Consider the following 26,297-nt stretch of genomic DNA (forward strand, 5'->3'; position numbering starts at 1 on the left):
TCTGACATGCACTGCCAACTGTGGGACCTTTATATAGACAGGTGTGTGCCTTTCCAAATCATGTCCAATCAATTGAATTTACCACAGGTGAACTCCAAGTTGTAAAAACATCTCAACGTTTATCAATCGCAACAGGATGCACCTGAGCTCAATTTAAGAATTTTATAGCAAATAGTCTGAATTCTTATGTAAATTTTAAGGTATATTTTATTTGTAATAAATTAGCACATTTATAAATCCTGTTTTTGCTTTGTCATTTTGGGGTATTGTGTGTAGATTGGATCAAAAAGAAAAAACTAATTTTAGAATAAGGCTGTAATGTAACAAAATGTGGAAAAAGTCAAGGGGTCTGAATACTTTCCGAATGCACCATTCATAGACCTACAGCATCACAAGTAGGTCAAACTTGATCATTTGGTGTGCTGGTGCTCTAACCAAGATTATTTTTTGGGGTCTGGACTGTTGATACATGCATCATCTGTCTTGACCTGTATTACTTGCAGTGGTGTGAAGTACGTAAGTAGTACTTTAATGTATTTTTACTTAAGTCGTTTTATGGGGTATCTGTACTTTACTATTTTTATATTTTTGTCTACTTTTACTTCACTACATTCCTGAAGGAAAATAATGTACTTTTTTACTCCATACATTTTCACTGACACAAAAAAGTACTTGTTACATTTTGAATGTAAAATAGTCAAATCACACACTTATCAAAAGAACATCCCTGGTCATCCCTACTGTCTCTGATCTGGAGGACTCACTAAACAGAGAACATCCCTGGTCATCCCTCCTGTCTCTGATCTGGCGGACTCACTAAACAGAGAACATCCCTGGTCATCCCTACTTCCTCTGATCTGGTGGGCTCACTAAACAGAGAACATCCCTGGTCATCCCTCCTGTCTCTGATCTGGAGGACTCACTAAACAGAGAACATCCCTGGTCATCCCTCCTGTCTCTGATCTGGCGGACTCACTAAACAGAGAACATCCCTGGTCATCCCTACTTCCTCTGATCTGGTGGGCTCACTAAACAGAGAACATCCCTGGTCATCCCTACAAGCCTCTGATCTGGAGGACTCACTAAACAGAGAACATCCCTGGTCATCCCTCCTGTCTCTGATCTGACGGGCTCACTAAACAGAGAACATCCCTGGTCATCCCTCCTGTCTCTGATCTGACGGGCTCACTAAACAGAGAACATCCCTGGTCATCCCTCCTGTCTCTGATCTGGCGGACTCACTAAACAGAGAACATCCCTGGTCATCCCTCCTGTCTCTGATCTGGCGGACTCACTAAACAGAGAACATCCCTGGTCATCCCTACTTCCTCTGATCTGGTGGGCTCACTAAACAGAGAACATCCCTGGTCATCCCTACTTCCTCTGATCTGGTGGGCTCACTAAACACACATGCTTCGTTTGTAAATGATGTCTGAGTGTTGGAGTGTGCCCCTGGCTATCTGTAAATGATGTCTGAGTGTTGGAGTGTGCCCCTGGCTATCTGTAAATGATGTCTTAGTGTTGGAGTGCCCCTGGCTATCTGTAAATGATGTCTGAGTGTTGGAGTGTGCCCCTGGCTATCTGTAAATGATGTCTCAGTGTTGGAGTGCCCCTGGCTATCTGTAAATGATGTCTCAGTGTTGGAGTGTGCCCCTGGCTATCTGTAAATGATGTCTCAGTGTTGGAGTGTGCCCCTGGCTATCTGTAAATGATGTCTCAGTGTTGGAGTGTGCCCCTGGCTATCTGTAAATGATGTCTGAGTGTTGGAGTGTGCCCCTGGCTATCTGTAAATGATGTCTCAGTGTTGGAGTGTTCCCCTGGCTATCTGTAAATGATGTCTGAGTGTTGGAGTGTGCCCCTGGCTATCTGTAAATGATGTCTCAGTGTTGGAGTGTGCCCCTGGCTATCTGTAAATGATGTCTCAGTGTTGGAGTGCCCCTGGCTATCTGTAAATGATGTCTGAGTGTTGGAGTGTGCCCTGGCTATCTGTAAATGATGTCTGAGTGTTGGAGTGTGCCCCTGGCTATCTGTAAATGATGTCTGAGTGTTGGAGTGTGCCCCTGGCTATCTGTAAATGATGTCTGAGTGTTGGAGTGTGCCCCTGGCTATCTGTAAATGCTGTCTGAGTGTTGGAGTGTGCCCCTGGCTATCTGTAAATGATGTCTGAGTGTTGGAGTGTGCCCCTGGCTATCTGTAAATGATGTCTGAGTGTTGGAGTGTGCCCCTGGCTATCTGTAAATGATGTCTGAGTGTTGGAGTGTTCCCCTGGTTATCTGTAAATGATGTCTGAGTGTTGGAGTGTGCCCCTGGCTGTCTGTAAATGATGTCTGAGTGTTGGAGTGTGCCCCTGGATATCTGTAAATGATGTCTCGGTGTTGGAGTGTGCCCCTGGCTATCTGTAAATGATGTCTCAGTGTTGGAGTGCCCCTGGCTATCTGTAAATTATGTCTCAGTGTTGGAGTGCCCCTGGCTATCTGTAAATGATGTCTGAGTGTTGGAGTGTGCCCCTGGCTATCTGTAAATGATGTCTGAGTGTTGGAGTGTGCCCCTGGCTATCTGTAAATGATGTCTGAGTGTTGGAGTGTGCCCTGGCTATCTGTAAATGATGTCTGAGTGTTGGAGTGTGCCCCTGGCTATCTGTACATTATATCTGAGTGTTGGAGTGTGCCCCTGGCTATCTGTAAATGATGTCTCAGTGTTGGAGTGTGCCCCTGGCTATCAGTAAATGATGTCTCAGTGTTGGAGTGTGCCCCTGGCTATCAGTAAATGATGTCTCAGTGTTGGAGTGTGCCCCTGGCTATCTGTAAATGATGTCTCTGTGTTGGAGTGTGCCCCTGGCTATCAGTAAATGATGTCTCAGTGTTGGAGTGTGCCCCTGGCTATCTGACAATAAATAAGAAATGGTCCCTTCTGGTTTTCTTAATATGGCAACACCCATCCGTAGCGCGCGCTCCAGCAGGTGTATCTCACTGATCATCCCTAAAGCCAACACCTCATTTGGCCGCCTTTCGTTCCAGTACTCTGCTGCCTGTGACTGGAACGAATTGCAAAAATCGCTGAAGTTGGAGACTTTTATCTCCCTCACCAACTTCAAACATCAGCTATCTGAGCAGTTAACCGATCGCTGCAGCTGTACATAGTCTATTGGTAAATAGCCCACCCATTTTCACCTACCTCATCCATATACTGTTTTTATTTATTTACTTTTCTGCTCTTTTGCACACCAATATCTCTACCTGTACATGACCATCTGATCATTTATCACTCCAGTGTTAATCTGCAAAATTGTAATTATTCGCCTACCTCCTCATGCCTTTTGCACACATTGTATATAGACTCCCCCTTTGTTTTCTACTGTGTTATTGACTTGTTTTATTGTTTATTCCATGTGTAACTCTGTGTTGTCTGCTCACACTGCTATGCTTCATCTTGGCCAGGTCGCAGTTGCAAATGAGAACTTGTTCTCAACTAGCCTACCTGGTTAAATAAAGGTGAAATAAAAATAAAAATATACAGAATTTGAAATGATTTATACTTTTAGTTTTGATACTTATGTACATTTTAGAAGTTCCATTTTACTTGTTATACTTAAGTACATTTAAAACCAAATACTTTTACTCAAGTATTATTTTACCTGGGTGACTTTAACTTAATAGAAAATGACAAGTAATCTTTACTTTCACTTAAGTATGACAACTGAGTACTTTTTTCCACCACTGATTACTTGACTGATTGTATAACAGTCACTTCTATCGTATGGACTGTATGTAGTACATAACATGAGGGAGGATATCACTCAATCCTTGTCACACATCAGATGTAAATATTTCAGACGGCATGAATTGGCTGGTGTGACTTGGAGCGGAACATGACGCGAGCAGCCCTTGGATGTTGGTTTCACCCACAGTATACATGAAGCCCCGAATTGAAAAAAAAAAAACCTTTGTAAGATCTGTACTTCTGTACAGTCCAAGACAAATCCAGAGACCATCCATATTATATGTATTTCCATTTAAATAGTATCAATGTTTTCAAACATTTTTTTTTAATTGTACCGACTGTGCACGAGCACGTTCCTTCCTTTGTTTTGATTTGTGGGTGTAACGCGCACGTAGCGACACCTGAGCTACGTTCAATGCAGGAAAAACGTACTGTAACGTTCAATTCAACGGAAACGGGTGCTGTTCTGAACGACCAGTTCAAAAACGGGGAAGGCGTAGTTGGATGGGGTTTGTGTTGGAGGACCGCTGTGCCCCACTCATTTACAGTAAATTGCTTCGATACACACGGAGCAAACGTACATCAAAGTATGTTCAAGATCGTTTTAGGGAACCGTGTCGTTCAGTACAAACCGTTAAGCAACGTAAACGTTCAATCGAACTGAACGGACCCCTGAGTATCCTGGATGACTGTTTCCGCATCTAGCCAGCTGTCCTAATGAATGAGGCGGAGGATCTCCAGCATTGCTTCTCAGTGATATAACAGCAAGGATATTAATTTCACTAACAGTAGCTTTAGATATCACAATGCAGACCCTCACACCCCACGTGTATTGGGCACAGCGTCATGCCGACATCTACCTGCGTGTGGAGCTGAGTGACGCCAAGGTATGTTACGGATGATCTCCGGGACTACCTGTCATCGAGCTAGATGGTTAGGACAACAAGCCAGCTAGATGGCTAGGACAACAAGCCAGCTAGATGGCTAGGACAACAAGCCAGCTAGATGGTTAGGACAACAAGCCAGCTAGATGGTTAGGACAACAAGCCAGCTAGATGGTTAGGATAACAAGCCAGCTAGATGGTTAGGACAACAAGCCAGCTAGATGGTTAGGACAACAAGCCAGCTAGATGGTTAGGATAACAAGCCAGCTAGATGGTTAGGACAACAAGCCAGCTAGATGGTTAGGACAACAAGCCAGCTAGATGGTTAGGACAACAAGCCAGCTAGATGGTTAGGACAACAAGCCAGCTAGATGGTTAGGACAACAAGCCAGCTAGATGGTTAGGATAACAAGCCAGCTAGATGGTTAGGACAACAAGCCAGCTAGATGGTTAGGACAACAAGCCAGCTAGATGGTTAGGACAACAAGCCAGCTAGATGGCTAGGACAACAAGCCAGCTAGATGGTTAGGACAACAAGCCAGCTAGATGGTTAGGACAACAAGCCAGCTAGATGGCTAGGACAACAAGCCAGCTAGATGGCTAGGACAACAAGCCAGCTAGATGGTTAGGACAACAAGCCAGCTAGATGGCTAGGACAACAAGCCAGCTAGATGGTTAGGATAACAAGCCAGCTAGATGGTTAGGATAACAAGCCAGCTAGATGATTAGGACAACAAGCCAGCTAGATGATTAGGACAACAAGCCAGCTAGATGGTTAGGATAACAAGCCAGCTAGATGGCTAGGACAACAAGCCAGCTAGATGGTTAAGACAACAAGCCAGCTAGATGGTTAGGACAACAAGCCAGCTAGATGGTTAAGACAACAAGCCAGCTAGATGGCTAGGACAACACGCCAGCTAGATGGTTAAGACAACAAGCCAGCTAGATGGTTAGGATAACAAGCCACCTAGATGGTTAGGATAACAAGCCACCTAGATGGTTAGGACAACAAGCCAGCTAGATGGTTAGGATAACAAGCCAGCTAGATGGTTAGGATAACAAGCCACCTAGATGGTTAGGACAACAAGCCAGCTAGATGGTTAGGATAACAAGCCAGCTAGATGGTTAGGACAACAAGCCAGCTAGATAGTTAGGACAACAAGCCAGCTAGATGGTTAGGACAACAAGCCAGCTAGATGGTTAGGATAACAAGCCAGCTAGATGGTTAGGATAACAAGCCAGCTAGATGGTTAGGACAACAAGCCAGCTAGATGGTTAGGACAACAAGCCAGCTAGATGGTTAGGACAACAAGCCAGCTAGATGGTTAAGACAACAAGCCAGCTAGATGGTTAGGACAACAAGCCAGCTAGATGGTTAGGACAACAAGCCAGCTAGATGGTTAGGATAACAAGCCAGCTAGATGGTTAGGACAACAAGCCAGCTAGATGGTTAGGACAACAAGCCAGCTAGATGGTTAGGACAACAAGCCAGCTAGATGGTTAGGACAACAAGCCAGCTAGATGGTTAGGACAACAAGCCAGCTAGATGGTTAGGACAACAAGCCAGCTAGATGGTTAGGACAACAAGCCAGCTAGATGGTTAGGACAACAAGCCAGCTAGATGGTTAGGACAACAAGCCAGCTAGATGGTTAGGACAACAAGCCAGCTAGATAGCCTCTTTCAGCCTGTAATAAGTGTACTTGTTTAAGCTCACTGCTGGACGTTGTAAATTGAATGCAAGTCGCTGACATGAACAAATGACATACATGACATTAGCTACAATGCTGCTTAGAGAATGGACTGATAGCAGCCCCATGCTTACATGTTAGCTAGTAAGCTCATACATCTAGCTAGATAATTTACCACTTGTTCTATTAGCTATACAGAGTGATAACAAAAGTGTAGCATATCACAAGACAGAGTAACTTATATATAATATATATATAATTTATATAACTTATATATTATATATAGTTTCCTGAGATCCTGATCCAGTATTTCCACATAACAAAATCAGGTTATCATGAGAAGTATGGTTCTCGACGAGGTGAGACAGTTGCCAACACTCAGCTACTGAAGCTAACTAGCTACTGTAATTCATATTGAGTTGTAGTAGCTGGTGGTGGTGGTGCATCCTACCAAATGTCATGCTTCATAAAAGATTCAGGAATTGTTATGGTGATCGCTGGATCCAATTTAGCCAGTCAGCAAACACACACTCAAGGTGCATCGTGACCACATGTACTCCAGCTACGTACTACTGTATGTAATGTCATCAGAATATGTTTAGTGATGCTGTATGTGTGAAGGAAACACATCCACATCAAGCCATTCAGTCACTTAGTTTGATCTCAACCAATGTTAGTGTGGTTTCTATTTTTAGCCTGGTAGCTGACAGTCTTCCGCTTTTTGAGTTTTTTTTTTTTTTGATGCTTGACTATTTTCTTTTTTCATTTTTTTTTAGAATCTTGATATCTGCGTGCAAAACAACACCCTACAATTTAAAGGTTGGTGGTTTGTATTACGCTGGAACAGAAAGAATGGAAAATACGTCTAGTCTGTACAGAGTACATGGTGTTAAACCGACGTTCCTTTGTTGGACAGCTCAGGGTCACGGAGCTAAAGGAGACCATGACTATGAGTTCAGTCTGGACTTCCTGGAACCAGTAAAACCTGAGGTATTCTATTATTTCCTATTCCAGAAATGTAGTTTTTTCATTAGTGATAAATACCTCACACTCTTCTCAGTCTCAAAGACAAACATTCTCTTCTGGTACTAGAGATTGTTACTGTTCCCTGCTTGTGGTTTATTAGTAAGTGTGTCTTCCGCAGGAGGCTGCTCATGATAATGTCTGGAACGGAACAAATGGAATGGAATGGAAACCATGGTAACCACGTATTTGATACCATGCCACTGATTCCTCTCCAGTCATTACCACGAGCCCGTCCTCCCCAAATGAAGGTGCCACCAACCTCCTGTGGTATCTACAATTATTATCATACTCACTGTGTGTCTGTCTGCCAGGTTAGTCACAGGTCGACCCAGCGCCTGGTAAATGTGACAGTGAGGAAGCAAGAGCAGCGTTGGTGGGATAGACTCACTCTGCAGGAGAGGAAACCTCTCTTCCTGGCGCCAGACTTCGACCGTTGGCTCGACGAATCAGACGCGGAGATGGAGCTTCAGGCTAAGGTAGTAATGGCCAGGGTCAGTTTTGGTACAACTTTTAGATGTAATACATAAGGAATTATAAGGCTTTATTTATTTGTCTTTTATAAGGGTGTTATGACATTTATTACACCTGATGGTCTGTCTGTTTGTTTTCAGGAAGAGGAGAAGATAAACAAGGTCAGCATCGAGTCAAGAATCCGTAAAGACCGTAAGTACCGAGCGGTGCGGCTGTGAACACCACAGCCCTTTTATCTCTAATCTGAAGATTTACATTTCTTGGTAAAGATGCTGTTGGTTTAGACCAGGGATCATCAACTAAGTTCAGCCTCGGGCTGATATATTTATTTTTCATTGACCAGTTGGTCGGCAGACCGCGGAACATGAGTACAAATCATTTGTAGACTGCAAATTGACGGCAATAATCCAAAACGGATCATTTGAAACTTTTCTTAAAGTTGTATCCGATCACGTCTCTCTCTCTTATACTTGAGAACAGATTTGACTAAATTAACATCCTGGTGGTTTTTACACCTTTTTATCTCCAACAATGAAAATGCAAGAAGGAAAAAAGAAAGACATTTTTTTTTTTTTCTCAGAAAAGTTGTGGGGCCAAATAAATCCACCGCGGGCCGCCAACTGGCTGCCAACCCTGGTTTTGACTGTGCATCATCTTTTAGTTTATACCACACACAAGTACAAGCTACCTTTTTTAAGTACTTGATATTTGAAAATGTAAACATCTGAAATGTAATTTCAAATCATTTTGGTTTTGGTTATAGACATACAAAACCAACTGACTGGAGTTTGCTTTTGTATTTTTTGAATTGTGTTTTTATTGAAAGCTGTACCATGTTCTCTCAGCCTACCTGGATCTGAAGAAGGGCTATCTGTTCATGTACAACCTGATGTTAGGTGTTTTAAAGATGTTGTATGGTAATATGTGGTTTGTTCTCTCAGCCTACCTGGATCTGAAGAAGGGCTATCTGTTCATGTACAACCTGATGTTATGTGTTTTAAAGATGTTGTATGGTAATATGTGGTTTGTTCTCTCAGCCTACCTGGATCTGAAGAAGGGCTATCTGTTCATGTACAACCTGATGTTATGTGTTTTAAAGATGTTGTATGGTAATATGTGGTTTGTTCTCTCAGCCTACCTGGATCTGAAGAAGGGCTATCTGTTCATGTACAACCTGATGTTATGTGTTTTAAAGATGTTGTATGGTAATATGTGGTTTGTTCTCTCAGCCTACCTGGATCTGAAGAAGGGCTATCTGTTCATGTACAACCTGATGTTAGGTGTTTTAAAGATGTTGTATGGTAATATGTGGTTTGTTCTCTCAGCCTACCTGGATCTGAAGAAGGGCTATCTGTTCATGTACAACCTGATGTTATGTGTTTTAAAGATGTTGTATGGTAATATGTGGTTTGTTCTCTCAGCCTACCTGGGCCTGAAGAAGGGCTATCTGTTCATGTACAACCTGATGTTATGTGTTTTAAAGATGTTGTATGGTAATATGTGGTTTGTTCTCTCAGCCTACCTGGATCTGAAGAAGGGCTATCTGTTCATGTACAACCTGATGTTAGGTGTTTTAAAGATGTTGTATGGTAATATGTGGTTTGTTCTCTCAGCCTACCTGGATCTGAAGAAGGGCTATCTGTTCATGTACAACCTGATGTTATGTGTTTTAAAGATGTTGTATGGTAATATGTGGTTTGTTCTCTCAGCCTACCTGGGCCTGAAGAAGGGCTATCTGTTCATGTACAACCTAGTCCAGTTCCTGGGCTTCTCCTGGATCTTTGTCAACATGACCGTCCGTCTCTTCATCCTGGGACAAGGTCAGTGGTCCAGAGCCTGCTGAGGGTCCAGCCTTGTTAATAGCTGTTGTTTGTTGGTTGGTTGTCTTGAGAGTTGACGACAGCGTTGGCCATAGATAGACACACAGTAGGTGAAGTCAGTGTTTCAGGGATGGAAAAGAATACAATCAGAATCATTCCTTTTCCACAGCTACAGTTGGAACTAGCTACCTCAGAACTGGTTGTTCATCATAATGTAAGAGAGTTAGTATTAGATGGCTCATATAAACACTAATATTTACATACATTATCATTCTTCCTCCTATTTTTTTTTTATAGCTGAAAGCTGTCTAGTTGTGTTTCTGAAAGCTGTCTAGTTTATATTCAGTTGTGTTTCTGTGAAGTGATCTGAGTGAGTCAGATTCAACCACACCACCAAGCCAATGTGTTACTTCCCTAGAATAACTGAACAGGCTCTTTATTCATAGATGTGTCAATTTGAATATGAGAAAGGGAACATTTGTCTTGCAAATAGCTTTGAATAGCCTGGTGGTCCAGTCTGTTTGGTGTTTTAGACAAATTCTGTTTGTATGTCTTCACAACATTTTAAGAGTTGACTACAGCAGTAGTTGCCACCCTGTTGTGTTTGGTCTATCCGCAGAGATACTTGAGGACACTAATGAGAACGTAGACCTACTGGTGAAATACACATCAAGTGATACTTGGGGTGTACTACAGGCACAGCTAAATGTGATTGGTGTAGAGCCACTAAAATAGGTTGAGAACCACTGGATTTGAGCACATACAGTATGGAACCAGACTACTCTGGGTATGCAGTGTTTGGCCTAACATGTTAGCACCACTGTGTAGCACCACTGTGTAGCACCACTGTATAGCACCACTGTATAGCACCACTGTGTAGCACCACTATTATAGCACCACTGTATAGCACCACTGTATAGCACCACTGTGTAGCACCACTGTTATAGCACCACTGTGTAGCACCACTGTTATAGCACCACTGTGTAGCACCACTGTGTAGCACCACTGTGTAGCACCACTGTGTAGCACCACTGTTATAGCACCACTGTGTAGCACCACTGTTATAGCAACACTGTGTAGCACAACTGTATAGCACCACTGTGTAGCACCACTGTTATAGCACCACTGTGTAGCACCACTGTTATAGCACCACTGTATAGCACCACTGTATAGCACCACTGTGTAGCACCACTGTTATAGCAACACTGTGTAGCACAACTGTATAGCACCACTGTGTAGCACCACTGTGTAGCACCACTGTGTAGCACCACTGTATAGCACCACTGTGTAGCACCACTGTGTAGCACCACTGTGTAGCACCACTGTTATAGCACCACTGTGTAGCACCACTGTGTAGCACCACTGTTATAGCACCACTGTGTAGCACCACTGTATAGCACCACTGTATAGCACCACTGTGTAGCACCACTGTGTAGCACCACTGTGTAGCACCACTGTATAGCACCACTGTGTAGCACCACTGTATAGCACCACTGTATAGCACCACTGTGTAGCACCACTGTGTAGCACCACTGTGTAGCACCACTGTATAGCACCACTGTGTAGCAACACCACTGTGTAGCACCACTGTATAGCACCACTGTGTAGCATAGCACCACTGTGTAGCACCACTGTGTTGCACCACTGTGTAACACCACTGTGTAGCACCACTGTATAGCACCACTGTGTAGCACCATAGCACCACTGTGTAGCACCACTGTGTAGCACCACTGTGTAGCACCACTGTATAGCACCACTGTGTAGCACCACTGTGTAGCACCACTGTGTTGCACCACTGTATAGCACCACTGTGTTGCACCACTGTGTAGCACCACTGTGTAGCACCACTGTGTTGCACCACTGTATAGCACCACTGTGTAACACCACTGTGTAGCACCACTGTGTTGCACCACTGTATAGCACCACTGTGTTGCACCACTGTGTAGCACCACTGTGTAGCACCACTGTGTAGCACCACTGTGTAGCACCACTGTGTAGCACCACTGTGTAGCACCACTGTGTTGCACCACTGTATAGCACCACTGTGTTGCACCACTGTATAGCACCACTGTGTAGCACCACTGTGTTGCACCACTGTGTAGCACCACTGTGTAGCACCACTGTGTTGCACCACTGTATAGCACCATAGTGTAGCACCACTGTATAGCACCACTGTGTTGCACCACTGTGTAGCTGTGTGTAACTGTGTTCTACCTCTCCACTGTGTAACTGTGTTCTACCTCTCTCTCTCTCTCTCCCTCTTGTCAGACTCGTTCTATGACACGTTCCACACCATTGCTGACATGATGTACTTCTGTCAGATGATGGCCGTAGCAGAGGTCATGAACCCTCTAGTGGGTCTGGTCAAGACGGGGGTGTTCCCTGCTATGATCCAGGTAGGGTTCAATCCAAACACACAGAAAAATAACTTTCAAAATGACTTGGGTTTAAAATAAAACAACACATGCTAATTTAGGTTACATTGACTTTTAGTTGTTTTTTGGTCAAAGCTAAAGTTAACGGCAATGGGTTTGTAAACCAACCCAAAGCAAAGACTCTCCTCAGGATGCATTCAGGTTGAGGACAGGATGCATTCAGGTTGAGGACAGGGTGAGGACAGGATGCATTCAGGTTGAGGACAGGATGCATTCAGGGTGAGGACAGGATGCATTCAGGTTGAGGACAGGTTGAGGACAGGATGCATTCAGGTTGAGGACAGGATGCATTCAGGTTGAGGACAGGATGCATTCAGGTTGAGGACAGGATGCATTCAGGTTGAGGACAGGTTGAGGACAGGATGCATTCAGGTTGAGGACAGGATGCATTCAGGTTGAGGACAGGATGCATTCAGGTTGAGGACAGGATGCATTCAGGGTGAGGACAGGGTGAGGCCGGGATTCATTCAGGTTGAGGACAGGATGCATTCAGGTGAGGACAGGATGCATTCAGGTTGAGGACAGGATGCATTCAGGTTGAGGATGGGGTGCATTCAGGTTGAGGACAGGTTGAGGACAGGTTGAGGACAGGATGCATTCAGGTTGAGGACAGGATGCATTCAGGTTGAGGATGGGGTGCATTCAGGTTGAGGACAGGTTGAGGACAGGATGCATTCAGGTTGAGGACAGGATGCATTCAGGTTGAGGATGGGGTGCATTCAGGTTGAGGACAGGGTGAGGACAGGATGCATTCAGGTTGAGGACAGGATGCATTCAGGTTGAGGATGGGGTGCATTCAGGTTGAGGACAGGGTGAGGACAGGATGCATTCAGGTTGAGGACAGGATGCATTCAGGTTGAGGACAGGATGCATTCAGGTTGAGGATGGGGTGCATTCAGGTTGAGGACAGGGTGAGGACAGGATGCATTCAGGTTGAGGACAGGATGCATTCAGGGTGAGGACAGGGTGAGGACAGGATGCATTCAGGTTGAGGACAGGATGCATTCAGGTTGAGGACAGGATGCATTCAGGGTGAGGACAGGATGCATTCAGGGTGAGGCCGGGATTCATTCAGGTTGAGGACAGGGTGAGGACAGGATGCATTCAGGTTGAGGACAGGATGCATTCAGGTTGAGGATGGGGTGCATTCAGGTTGAGGACAGGTTGAGGACAGGTTGAGGACAGGATGCATTCAGGTTGAGGACAGGATGCATTCAGGTTGAGGATGGGGTGCATTCAGGTTGAGGACAGGTTGAGGACAGGATGCATTCAGGTTGAGGACAGGATGCATTCAGGTTGAGGAGAGGGTGAGGACAGGATGCATTCAGGTTGAGGACAGGATGCATTCAGGGTGAGGCCGGGATGCATTCAGGTTGAGGACAGGGTGAGGACAGGATGCATTCAGGGTGAGGCCGGGATGCATTCAGGTTGAGGACAGGGTGAGGACAGGATGCATTCAGGTTGAGGACAGGGTGAGGACAGGATGCATTCAGGTTGAAGACAGGATGCATTCAGGGTGAGGCCGGGATGCATTCAGGTTGAGGACAGGGTGAGGACAGGATGCATTCAGGGTGAGGACGGGATGCATTCAGGGTGAGGACAGGATGCATTCAGGGTGAGGACGGGATGCATTCAGGTTGAGGCCGGGATGCATTCAGGTTGAGGCCGGGATGCATTCAGGTTGAGGCCGGGATGCATTCAGGTTGAGGCCGGGATGCATTCAGGTTGAGGCCGGGATGCATTCAGGGTGAGGCCGGGATGCATTCAGGGTGAGGCCGGGATGCATTCAGGTTGAGGCCGGGATGCATTCAGGATGAGGCCGGGATGCATTCAGGTTGAGGACGGGATGCATTCAGGGTGAGGCCAAGTGTTTTTGTATTTAGGGTGAATTAACCCTTTAATGAAGTGTGTTTCTGTGATTTTTTGTTGTTGTTGACCTGTCCAGGTGGTGGGTAGGAACGTAATCCTGTTTGTGATCTTCGGTAGTCTGGAGGAGATGCAGAACAAAGCAGTGGTCTTCTTTGTCTTCTACCTCTGGAGCACCATAGAGATCTTCAGGTGACTCTACCTCTATAGTCAATATAGATCTACAGGTGACTCTACCTCTATAGTTAATATAGATCTACAGGTGACTCTACCTCTATAGTTAATATAGATCTACAGGTGACTCTACCTCTATAGTTAATATAGATCTACAGGTGACTCTACCTCTATAGTTAATATATATCTACAGGTGACTCTACCTCTATAGTTAATATAGATCTACAGGTGACTCTACCTCTATAGTATAGTTAATATAGATCTACAGGTGACTCTACCTCAATATAGCTCACATCCAGATAACTGCCAAAATAAAGGAAACACGACATAAAGTTGCTTCAATGCACCTCGTCATAGATTCTACAGGTGTCTGGAACTCTATTGGAGGGATGTGACATCATTCTTCCACCAGAAAATTCCATAATGTGGTGTTTTGTTGATGACGGTGCAAAACACCATGTCAGGCTCTGCAACAGAATCTCCCAGAGGTGTTGAATTGGGTTGAGATCTGGAGACTGAAACGACCAGGGTAAAATGGTTTACATTGTTTTCATGGGTTTTCCTTAACTCTTTTTCTATAACCTTAACTTTAGTCTCCTCACCTGCGATCAAAGTATCCTAAAGAGTGGTTCCGTTTAAGAAATATGGTGTAAGGGAATTGTCATCAATCAATCAAATGTATTTACAAAGCCCTTCTTACATCAGCCGATGTCACAAAGTGCTGTACAGAAACCCAGCCTAAAACCCCAAACAGCAAGCAATGTAGGTGTAGAAGTACGGTGGCTAGGAAACACTCTCTGTAAAGGCAGGAACCTAAGAGGAAACCTAGAGAGGAACCAGGCTCTGAGGGGTGGCCAGTCCTCTTCTGGCTGTGCCGAGTGGAGATTAGAAACCTAGAGAGGAACCAGGCTCTGAGGGGTGGCCAGTCCTCTTCTGGCTGTGCCGGGTGGAGATTATAAGAGTACATTGTACTCTGGGTACTCAGCACCATGAAATCCAAACAACAAACATCTACAGGACTGTTTCGCTAGCACAGACTGAAATATGTTCCCGCGATTCAACCGATTACATCGAGGAGTTTACGCATCGACGACGTCATCCTCACAAGGACCATACATACATAAATACACACATGCATACCCCAACCAGAAGCCATGGGTTACAGGCAACATCCGCACTAAAGGCCAGAGCTGCCGGTTTCAAGGAACAGGACACTAATCCGGACGCTTATAAGAAATCCCACTACGACCTCCGACGAGGTCTGACCTTCACCGACATTTTTTCTCCCTACTACTTTACTGCCTTTATTGTCTCCTAGACCAACTCCAATTCACATACCGCCCCAACAGATCCACAGATGATACAATTTACTGCCTTTATTGTCTCCTAGACCAACTCCAATTCACATACCGCCCCAACAGATCCACAGATGACACAATTTATGACTAGACAACTCCAATTCACATACCGCCCCAACAGATCCACAGATGATACAATTTACTGCCTTTATTGTCTCCTAGACCAACTCCAATTCACATACCGCCCCAACAGATCCACAGATGACACAATCTCAATCTCAATCACACTGCCCTCTCCCACCTGGACAAGAGGAACACCTATGTGAGAATGTTGTTCATTGACTGCAGCTCAACATTCAACACCATAGTGCCCTCCAAGCTCATCACTAAACTCAGGATCCTGGGACTGAACACCTCCCTCTGCAACTTGATCCTGGACTTCCTGACGGGCTGCCCCCCCAGGTGATGAGGGTAAGCAACACTGACCCTCAACACGGGGGCCTCCCAGGGGTGCATGCTTAGTCCCCTCCTGTACTCCCTGTTCACCCACAACGGCGTGGCCGTACACGACTCCAACACCGTCATTAAGTTTGCTGACAACACGACGGTGATTGTCCTGATCAACAATGACGATGAGACAGCCTATAGGGACGAGGTCAGTGACCTGGCAGTGTGGTGCAAGGACAACAACCTTTCCCTTGACGTCAACAAGACAAAGGAGTAGATTGTGGACTACAGAAAACCCACGGCCGAGGCGTGCCCCCATCCACCACTGGGCTGTAGTGGAGCGGGTTGAGAGCTTCAAGTTCCTCGGTGTCCACATCACTAAGGAATTGACGTAGTCCAGACGCACCAACACAGTCGTGAAGAAGGCACGACGACGTCTCTTCCCCCTCAGGAGGCTGTAAAGATTTGTCATGGGCCCTCAGATCCTCAAAATGTTCTACAGCTGCAGCATCTTGACTGTCTGCATCACCGGTTGGTATGGCAACTGCTCGGCCTCCGACCACAAAGCACTACAGAGGGTAGTGGGTACTGCCCAGTACATCACTGAGGCTGAGCTCCCTGCCATCCAGGACCTCTATACCAGGCGGTGTCAGAGGAAGGTACCAGGCGGTGTCAGAGGAAGGTACCAGGCGGTGTCAGAGGAAGGTACCAGGCGGTGTCAGAGGAAGGTACCAGGCGGTGTCAGAGGAAGCTACCAGGCGGTGTCAAAGGAAGCTACCAGGCGGTGTCAGAGGAAGCTACCAGGCGGTGTCAGAGAAGGTACCAGGAAGTGTCAGAGGAAGGCCCTAAACATTGTCAAAGCCTCAAGCCATACAAATGATAGACTGTTCTCTGTGCTACGGCATGGCAAGCGTTACCAATGCAAGTCTGGAACCAACAGGACCCTGAACAGCTTAAGACTGTTAAATAGTTAGCCTGGGTAGCTATTGGTTAACTATTTAACTATCTGCATGGACCCTTTTTGCACTAACGTTGTTGACTCATCACATACACTGCTGCTACTGTTTATTATCTATCCTGTTGCCTAGTTACTTTACCCCTACCTATATCTACATATCTACCACATGTGACAAATACTATTTGATTTAATCTACAGATCTTCATTTAACCATGAGTGGACATTTATATTACCGGCTAGTGAGGCTAGTTGTAACCATGAATGGACCAGCTAGTGAGGAAAGTTGTAACCATGAATGGACCAGCTAGTGAGGCTAGTTGTAACCATGAATGGACCAGCTAGTGAGGCTAGTTGTAACCATGAATGGACCAGCTAGTGAGGCTAGTTGTAACCATGAATGGACCAGCTAGTGAGGCTAGTTGAAACCATGAATGGACCAGCTAGTGAGACTAGTTGTAACCATGAATGGACCAGCTAGTGAGGCTAGTTGTAACCATGAATGGACCAGCTAGTGAGGCTAGTTGTTGTAACCATGAATGGACCAGCTAGTGAGGCTAGTTGTAACCATGAATGGACCAGCTAGTGAGGCTAGCTAGTGTAACCATGAATGGACCAGCTAGTGAGGCTAGTTGTAACCATGAATGGACCAGCTAGTGAGGCTAGTTGTAACCATGAATGGACCAGCTAGTGAGGCTAGTTGTAACCATGAATGGACCAGCTAGTGAGGCTAGTTGTAACCATGAATGGACCAGCTAGTGAGGCTAGTTGTAACCATGAATGGACCAGCTAGTGAGGCTAGTTGTAACCATGAATGGACCAGCTAGTGAGACTAGTTGTAACCATGAATGGACCAGCTAGTGAGGCTAGTTGAAACCATGAATGGACCAGCTAGTGAGGCTAGTTGTAAGCATGAATGGACCAGCTAGTGAGGTAGTGAATGTAAGCATGAATGGACATTATATTACCAGCTAGTGAGGCTGAATGGTTGTACCAGCTAGTGAGGCATGAATGGACCAGCTAGTGAGGGTAGTTGTAACCGTGAATGGACCAGCTAGTGAGGCTAGTTGTAACCGTGAATGGACCAGCTAGTGAGGCTAGTTGTAACCATGAATGGACCAGCTAGTGAGGGTAGTTATAACCATGAATGGACATTATATTACCAGCTAGTGAGGCTAGTTGTAAGCATGAATGGACCAGCTAGTGAGGCTAGTTGTAACCGTGAATGGACCAGCTAGTGAGGCTAGTTGTAAGCATGAATGGACCAGCTAGTGAGGGTAGTTGTAAGCATGAATGGACATTATATTACCAGCTAGTGAGGCTAGTTGTAACCATGAATGGACCAGCTAGTGAGGCTAGTTTGTGAAAGCTAGTGAGGCTAGTTGTGAATGGACCAGCTAGTGAGGCTAGTTGTAACCATGAATGGACCAGCTGAGTGAGGCTAGTTGTAACCATGAATGGACCAGCTAGTGAGGCTAGTTGTAACCATGAATGGACCAGCTAGTGAGGCTAGTTGTAACCATGAATGGACCAGCTAGTTGTAACCATGAATGGACCAGCTAGTGAGGCTAGTTGTAACCATGAATGGACCAGCTAGTGAGGCTAGTTGTAACCATGAATGGACCAGCTAGTGAGGCTAGTTGTAACCATGAATGGACCAGCTAGTGAGGCTAGTTGTAAGCATGAATGGACATTATATTACCAGCTAGTGAGGCTAGTTGTAAGCATGAATGGACCAGCTAGTGAGGGTAGTTGTAAGCATGAATGGACATTATATTACCAGCTAGTGAGGCTAGTTGTAACCATGAATGGACCAGCTAGTGAGGCTAGTTGTAACCGTGAATGGACCAGCTAGTGAGGCTAGTTGTAAGCATGAATGGACCAGCTAGTGAGGCTAGTTGTAACCATGAATGGACCAGCTAGAGGCTGAAGTTGTAACCATGAATGGACCAGCTAGTGAGGCTAGTTGTAACCATGAATGGACCAGCTAGTGAGGCTAGTTGTAACCGTGAATGGACCAGCTAGTGAGGCTAGTTGTAACCATGAATGGACCAGCTAGTGAGGCTAGTTGTAACCGTGAATGGACCAGCTAGTGAGGCTAGTTGTAACCATGAATGGACCAGCTAGTGAGGCTAGTTGTAACCATGAATGGACCAGCTAGTGAGGCTAGTTGTAACCATGAATGGACCAGCTAGTGAGGCTAGTTGTAACCATGAATGGACCAGCTAGTGAGGCTAGTTGTAACCATGAATGGACCAGCTAGTGAGGCTAGTTGTAACCATGAATGGACCAGCTAGTGAGGCTAGTTGTAACCATGAATGGACCAGCTAGTGAGGCTAGTTGTAAGCATTTCGCACGTACCCATTTTACACGTTGACCTGCATTGTATTGCAGCTGTCTCACTAGTGCTGTTACTGTTGTTATTTGTCTGTTCTATACATTGACCTGCATTGTATTGCTCACTGCTTGTGAATGATGCTAAATAAACCTGTTGTTTTGTCGTCTGTCCCAGGTATCCATTCTACATGCTGGCCTGCATCGACACAGACTGGAAGCTGCTGACCTGGCTCAGATACTCCATCTGGATGCCCCTCTACCCTCTGGGGGTGCTAGCAGAGGGTCAGTGGGCCTGTCACACACACACACACCACACACAACACACACACACACACACACACTCCTCAGAGAGCTCTATGCCTGCTATATTCACTTATTATGTAAATTGTATGTAAATAATAGTGGTATGATGTTTGTTGTCAAACAAGATGTTACTTAGTTATTACCAAGATATCTGAGTGTTGCTATGTATTCCTGTCTGTCCTGTCTGTTTCCTCTTAGCTATAGCTGTGATCCAGTCCCTGCCTATCTTCGATGAGACCCGTCTGTACAGCATCCCTCTACCTACGGTCCTGGGCTCGTCCTTCAGCTTTTCCTTCACTCTGAAGATCTACCTGGCCCTCATGTTCCTCGGTCAGTTAGTACCACTCTCTGACCCTACACCCTAACCCTAGACCCTAACCCTCCATCCTAAACCCACTCTCTAACCCTAAACCCACTCTCTGACCCTACACCCTACACCCTAACCCTCCATCCTAACCCTCTACTCTAACCCTCTACCCTAACCCTTTACCCTAACCCTCTACTCTAACCCTCTACCCTAACCCTCTCTCTAACCCTCTACCCTAACCCCCTCTACCCTAACCCTCTCTCTAACCCTCTACCCTAACCCTCTCTCTAACCCTCTACTCTAACCCTCTCTCTAACCCTCTCTCTAACCCTCTACTCTAACCCTCTCTCTAACCCTCTTCCCTAACCCTCTCTCTAACCCTCTACCCTAACCCTCTCTCTGACCCTCCAGCTGTATCTATCTGTCATGTTTCAGGATCTGTTAATGTCTGTAAGGGAGAAACATACACTTTGGGTCAAAATATGATTTGTTTTCCCTAACCCTCTCTCTAACCCTCTACCCTAACCCTCTACCCTAACCCTCTCTCTAACCCTCTCTCTAACCCTCTACCCTAACCCTCTCTCTAACCCTCTACCCTAACCCTCTCTCTAACCCTCTACTCTAACCCTCTCTCTAACCCTCTACCCTAACCCTCTCTCTAACCCTCTACCCTAACCCTCTCTCTAACCCTCTACCCTAACCCTCTCTCTAACCCTCTACCCTAACCCTCTCTCTGACCCTCTCTCTGACCCTCTCTCTAACCCTCTACCCTAACCCTCTCTCTGACCCTCTCTCTAACCCTCTACCCTAACCCTCTCTCTAACCCTCTCTCTAACCCTCTACCCTAACCCTCTCTCTGACCCTCTCTCTAACCCTCTACCCTAACCCTCTCTCTGACCCTCTCTCTAACCCTCTCTCTAACCCTCTACCCTAACCCTCTCTCTAACCCTTTACTCTAACCCTCTCTCTAACCCTCTACCCTAACCCTCTCTCTAACCCTCTAACCCTCCCTAACCCTCTCTCTAACCCTAACCCTCTCTAACCCTCTACCCTAACCCTCTCTCTAACCCTCTACCCTAACCCTCTCTCTAACCCTCTCTCTAACCCTCTCTCTAACCCTCTCTCTAACCCTCTACCCTAACCCTCTAACCCTCTCTAACCCTCTACTCTAACCCTCTCTCTAACCCTCTACTCTAACCCTCTCTCTAACCCTCTACCCTAACCCTCTCTCTAACCCTCTACCCTAACCCTCTTTCTAACCCTCTACTCTAACCCTCTACCCTAACCCTCTCTCTAACCCTCTACCCTAACCCTCTCTCTAACCCTCTACCCTAACCCTCTTTCTAACCCTCTACTCTAACCCTCTACCCTAACCCTCTCTCTAACCCTCTACCCTAACCCTCTCTCTAACCCTCTACCCTAACCCTCTTTCTAACCCTCTACTCTAACCCTCTACCCTAACCCTCTCTCTAACCCTCTACCCTAACCCTCTCTCTAACCCTCTACCCTAACCCTCTTTCTAACCCTCTACTCTAACCCTCTACTCTAACCCTCTCTCTAACCCTCTACCCTAACCCTCTCTCTAACCCTCTACCCTAACCCTCTCTCTAACCCTCTACTCTAACCCTCTCTCTAACCCTCTACCCTAACCCTCTCTCTAACCCTCTACTCTAACCCTCTCTCTAACCCTCTACTCTAACCCTCTACTCTAACCCTCTCTCTAACCCTCTACCCTAACCCTCTCTCTAACCCTCTCCCTAACCCTCTCTCTAACCCTCTCTCTAACCCTCTACTCTAACCCTCTACCCTAACCCTCTACCCTAACCCTCTCTCTAACCCTCTACTCTAACCCTCTACTCTAACCCTCTACCCTAACCCTCTACCCTAACCCTCTCTCTAACCCTCTACCCTAACCCTCTACCCTAACCCTCTACTCTAACCCTCTACCCTAACCCTCCCTAACCCTCTACCCTAACCCTCTACCCTAACCCTCTCTCTAACCCTCTACTCTAACCCTCTAACCCTCTAACCCTCTACCCTAACCCTCTACCCTAACCCTCTCTCTAACCCTCTACCCTAACCCTCTCTCTAACCCTCTACCCTAACCCTCTTTCTAACCCTCTACTCTAACCCTCTACCCTAACCCCTCTAACCCTAACCCTCTACCCTAACCCTCTCTCTAACCCTCTACCCTAACCCTCTACTCTAACCCTCTACCCTAACCCTCTCTCTAACCCTCTACCCTAACCCTCTCTCTAACCCTCTACCCTAACCCTCTTTCTAACCCTCTACTCTAACCCTCTACTCTAACCCTCTCTCTAACCCTCTACCCTAACCCTCTCTCTAACCCTCTACCCTAACCCTCTCTCTAACCCTCTACTCTAACCCTCTCTCTAACCCTCTACCCTAACCCTCTCTCTAACCCTCTCTCTAACCCTCTCTCTAACCCTCTCTCTAACCCTCTACTCTAACCCTCTACTCTAACCCTCTCTCTAACCCTCTAACCCTAACCCTCTCTCTAACCCTCTACTCTAACCCTCTCTCTAACCCTCTACCCTAACCCTCTAACCCTCTAACCCTCTCTCTAACCCTCTCTCTAACCCTCTCTCTAACCCTCTACTCTAACCCTCTCTCTAACCCTCTACCCTAACCCCTCTCTGACCCTAACCCTCTCTAACCCTCTACCCTAACCCTCTCTCTAACCCTCTCTCTAACCCTCTACCCTAACCCTCTCTCTAACCCTCTCTCTAACCCTCTACCCTCCTAACCCTCTCTCTGACCCTCTCTCTAACCCTCTACCCTAACCCTCTCTCTAACCCTCTACCCTAACCCTCTCTCTAACCCTTTACTCTAACCCTCTCTCTGACCCTCTCTCTAACCCTCTACCCTAACCCTCTCTCTAACCCTCTACCCTAACCCTCTCTCTAACCCTCTACTCTAACCCTCTACCCTAACCCTCTCTCTAACCCTCTACCCTAACCCTCTCTCTAACCCTCTACTCTAACCCTCTCTCTGACCCTCTCTCTAACCCTCTACCCTAACCCTCTCTCTAACCCTCTACCCTAACCCTCTCTCTAACCCTCTACTCTAACCCTCTCTCTAACCCTCTACCCTAACCCTCTCTCTGACCCTCTACCCTAACCCTCTCTCTAACCCTCTAACTCTAACCCTCTACCCTAACCCTCTCTCTAACCCTCTACCCTAACCCTCTTTCTAACCCTCTACTCTAACCCTCTACCCTAACCCTCTCTCTAACCCTCTACCCTAACCCTCTCTCTAACCCTCTACCCTAACTCTCTTTCTAACCCTCTACTCTAACCCTCTACCCTAACCCTCTCTCTAACCCTCTACCCTAACCCTCTCTCTAACCCTCTACCCTAACCCTCTTTCTAACCCATCTACCCTCTCTAACCCTCTCTCTAACCCTCTACCCTAACCCTCTCTCTAACCCTCTACTCTAACCCTCTCTCTAACCCTCTCTCTCTAACCCTCTACTCTAACCCTCTCTCTAACCCTCTACCCTAACCCTCTCTCTAACCCTCTACTCTAACCCTCTCTCTAACCCTCTCTCTAACCCTCTACTCTAACCCTCTCTCTAACCCTCTACCCTAACCCTCTCTCTAACCCTCTACCCTAACCCTCTCTCTAACCCTCTACCCTAACCCTCTCTCTAACCCTCTACCCTAACCCTCTCTCTAACCCTCTACTCTAACCCTCTCTCTAACCCTCTAACCCCCTAACCCTCTTTCTAACCCTCTAACCCTCTCTAACCCTCTCTCTAACCCTCTCTCTAACCCTCTACTCTAACCCTCTCTCTAACCCTCTAACCCCCTAACCCTCTCTCTAACCCTCTACTCTAACCCTCTACCCTAACCCTCTACCCTAACCCCTCTCTCTAACCCTCTACTCTAACCCTCTCTCTAACCCTCTACTCTAACCCTCTCTCTAACCCTCTACCCTAACCCTCTCTCTAACCCTCTCTCTAACCCTCTACCCTAACCCTCTCTCTAACCCTCTCTCTAACCCTCTACCCTAACCCTCTCTCTAACCCTCTACTCTAACCCTCTACTCTAACCCTCTCTCTGACCCTCCAGCTGTATCTATCTGTCATGTTTCAGGATCTGTTAATGTCTCTAAGGGAGAAACATACACTTTGGGTCAAAATATGATTTGTTTTCTTACAGTATCGTTGCTTTCTGGCCAAGTGGATGGAGTTTGCGCTTAAAAAAACATTTTAAATGATAAAAAGTATATATTTTCTTCCCAGGTCTGTTCATCAACTTCCGCCACCTGTTTCGCCAGAGGAGGAGACGAATGCGCTCCAGGAAGAGGAACATTAACTAACGGATAGAAAGACAAACCTCACGATCTCTCCAGCCTCACTGCTGGTTGCCTTTTCACACCTCTCCTCACCTCACACCTCTGTCCTCCTCTCTCCTCACCTCACACCTCTCTGTCCTCTCCTCTCCTTACACCTCTCTCTTCTCTCCTCACCTCACACCTCTGTCCTCTCCTCTCTCCTCTCCTCACACCCTCTTTTCTCTCCTCTCCTTACACCTCACACCTCTCCTCTCCTTACACTTCTCTCTTCTCTCCTCACCTCACACCTCTGTCCTCTCCTCTCTCCTCTCTCAGGATCTCTCTCTCTCTCACCTCACCTCACACCTCTGTCCTCTCCTCTCTCCTCTCTTCTCTCCTCTCTCACCTCACCTCACACCTCTGTCCTCTCCTCTCTCCTCTCTTCTCTCCTCTCTCACCTCACCTCACACCTCTGTCCTCTCTCTCTCCCTCTCCTCACACCTCTCTTTTCTCTCCTCTCCTTACACCTCTCTCTTCTCTCCTCTCCTTACACTTCTCTCTTCTCTCCTCACCTCACACCTCTGTCCTCTCCTCTCTCCTCTCTTCTCTCCTCTCTCACCTCACCTCACACCTCTGTCCTCTCCTCTCTCCTCTCCTCACACCTCTCTTTTCTCTCCTCTCCTTACACCTCTCTCTTCTCTCCTCACCTCACACCTCTGTCCTCTCCTTACACCTCTCTCTCCTCTCTCTCCTCACCTCACACCTCTCCTCTCCTTACACCTCTCTCTTCTCTCCTCACCTCACACCTCTGTCCTCTCCTCTCTCCTCTCTTCTCTCCTCTCTCACCTCACCTCACACCTCTGTCCTCCTCTCTCCTCTCCTCACACCTCTCTTTCCTCTCCTCTCCTTACACCTCTCTGTCCTCTCTCTCTCCTTACACTTCTCTCTCTCTTCTCTCCTCACCTCACACCTCTGTCCTCTCCTCTCCTTACACTTCTCTCTCTCTTCTCTCCTCACCTCACACCTCTGTCCTCTCCTCTCCTCTCTTCTCTCCTCTCTCACCTCACCTCACACCTCTGTCCTCTCCTCTCTCCTCTCCTCACACCTCTCTCTTCTCTCCTCTCCTTACACCTCTCTCTTCTCTCCTCTCCTCACACCTCTCTCTTCTCTCCTCTCCTCACACCTCTCTTTTCTCTCCTCTCCTCACACCTCTCTCTTCTCTCCTCTCCTCACACCTCTCTCTTCTCTCCTCTCCTCACACCTCTCTCTTCTCTCCTCTCCTCACACCTCTCTTTTCTCTCCTCTCCTCACACCTCTCTGTTCTCTCCTCTCCTCACACCTCTCTCTTCTCTCCTCTCCTCACACCTCTCTCTTCTCTCCTCTCCTCACACCTCTCTTTTCTCTCCTCTCCTCTCACCTCTCTTTTCTCTCCTCTCCTCACACCTCTCTTTTCTCTCCTCTCCTCACACCTCTCTTTTCTCTCCTCTCTCCTCACCTCACACCTCTGTCCTCTCCTCTCTCCTCTCCTCTTTCTCTCTTTTCTCTCCTCTCCTTACACCTCTCTCTTCTCTCCTCTCCTCACACCTCTCTTTTCTCTCCTCTCCTCACACTCTCTCTTCTCTCCTCTCCTACACCTCTCTCTTCTCTCCTCTCCTCACATCTCTCTTTTCTCTCCTCTCCTTACACCTCTCTCTTCTCTCCTCTCCTCACACCTCTCTCTTCTCTCCTCTCCTTACACCTCTCTCTTCTCTCCTCACCTCACACCTCTGTCCTCTCCTCTCTCCTCTCCTCACACCTCTCTGTCCTCTCCTCTCCTTACACTTCTCTCTCTCTTCTCTCCTCACTTCACACCTCTGTCCTCTCCTCTCTCACCTCTCTTCTCTCCTCACCTCACACCTCTGTCTTCTCCTCTCTCACCTCTCTTCTCTCCTCTCTCACCTCTCCTCTCTCACCTCTCTCCTCTCTCCTCTCTTACCTCTCTTCTCTCCTCTCTCACCTCTCCTCTCCTCTCTCACCTCTGTCCTCTCTCACCCTCCCTCTCCTCTCTCACAAACCTCTCTTCCTCACCTCTCTTCTCTCTCACCTCACACCTCTGTCTTCTCCTCCTCTACCACAAACTCTCCTCTTCCTCACCAGTCTGTCCATCAGAGGTACCTCCTCTCACAAACACTCTTCTCTCCTCACCTCAGTCAACACCTCTGTCCATTACCTCCTCTACCACAAACACTCATCTTCTCACCTCTGTCCTCAGAGGTACCTCCTCTCT

General features: G+C 46.7%; 1 protein-coding gene across 1 annotated transcript; it reads left to right on the forward strand.

The window, feature by feature from the left end:
• The first annotated feature begins 4,130 nt into the window (after positions 1-4,130).
• LOC112237672 (very-long-chain (3R)-3-hydroxyacyl-CoA dehydratase) lies at positions 4,131-24,209 on the forward strand. The gene is made up of 11 exons (XM_042318039.1): positions 4,131-4,607; positions 7,070-7,112; positions 7,210-7,283; positions 7,631-7,795; positions 7,931-7,982; positions 9,500-9,610; positions 11,879-12,006; positions 13,991-14,103; positions 19,298-19,404; positions 19,624-19,755; positions 24,000-24,209. The coding sequence occupies exons 1-11, from the start codon at positions 4,527-4,529 to the stop codon at positions 24,074-24,076; spliced, it is 1,083 nt and encodes a 360-aa protein (XP_042173973.1). The 5' UTR covers positions 4,131-4,526; the 3' UTR covers positions 24,077-24,209.
• The last annotated feature ends 2,088 nt before the right edge of the window (positions 24,210-26,297 follow it).

Source organism: Oncorhynchus tshawytscha, unplaced genomic scaffold (genome assembly GCF_018296145.1).
Source record: "Oncorhynchus tshawytscha isolate Ot180627B unplaced genomic scaffold, Otsh_v2.0 Un_contig_4866_pilon_pilon, whole genome shotgun sequence".
Lineage (NCBI taxonomy): Eukaryota > Metazoa > Chordata > Actinopteri > Salmoniformes > Salmonidae > Oncorhynchus > Oncorhynchus tshawytscha.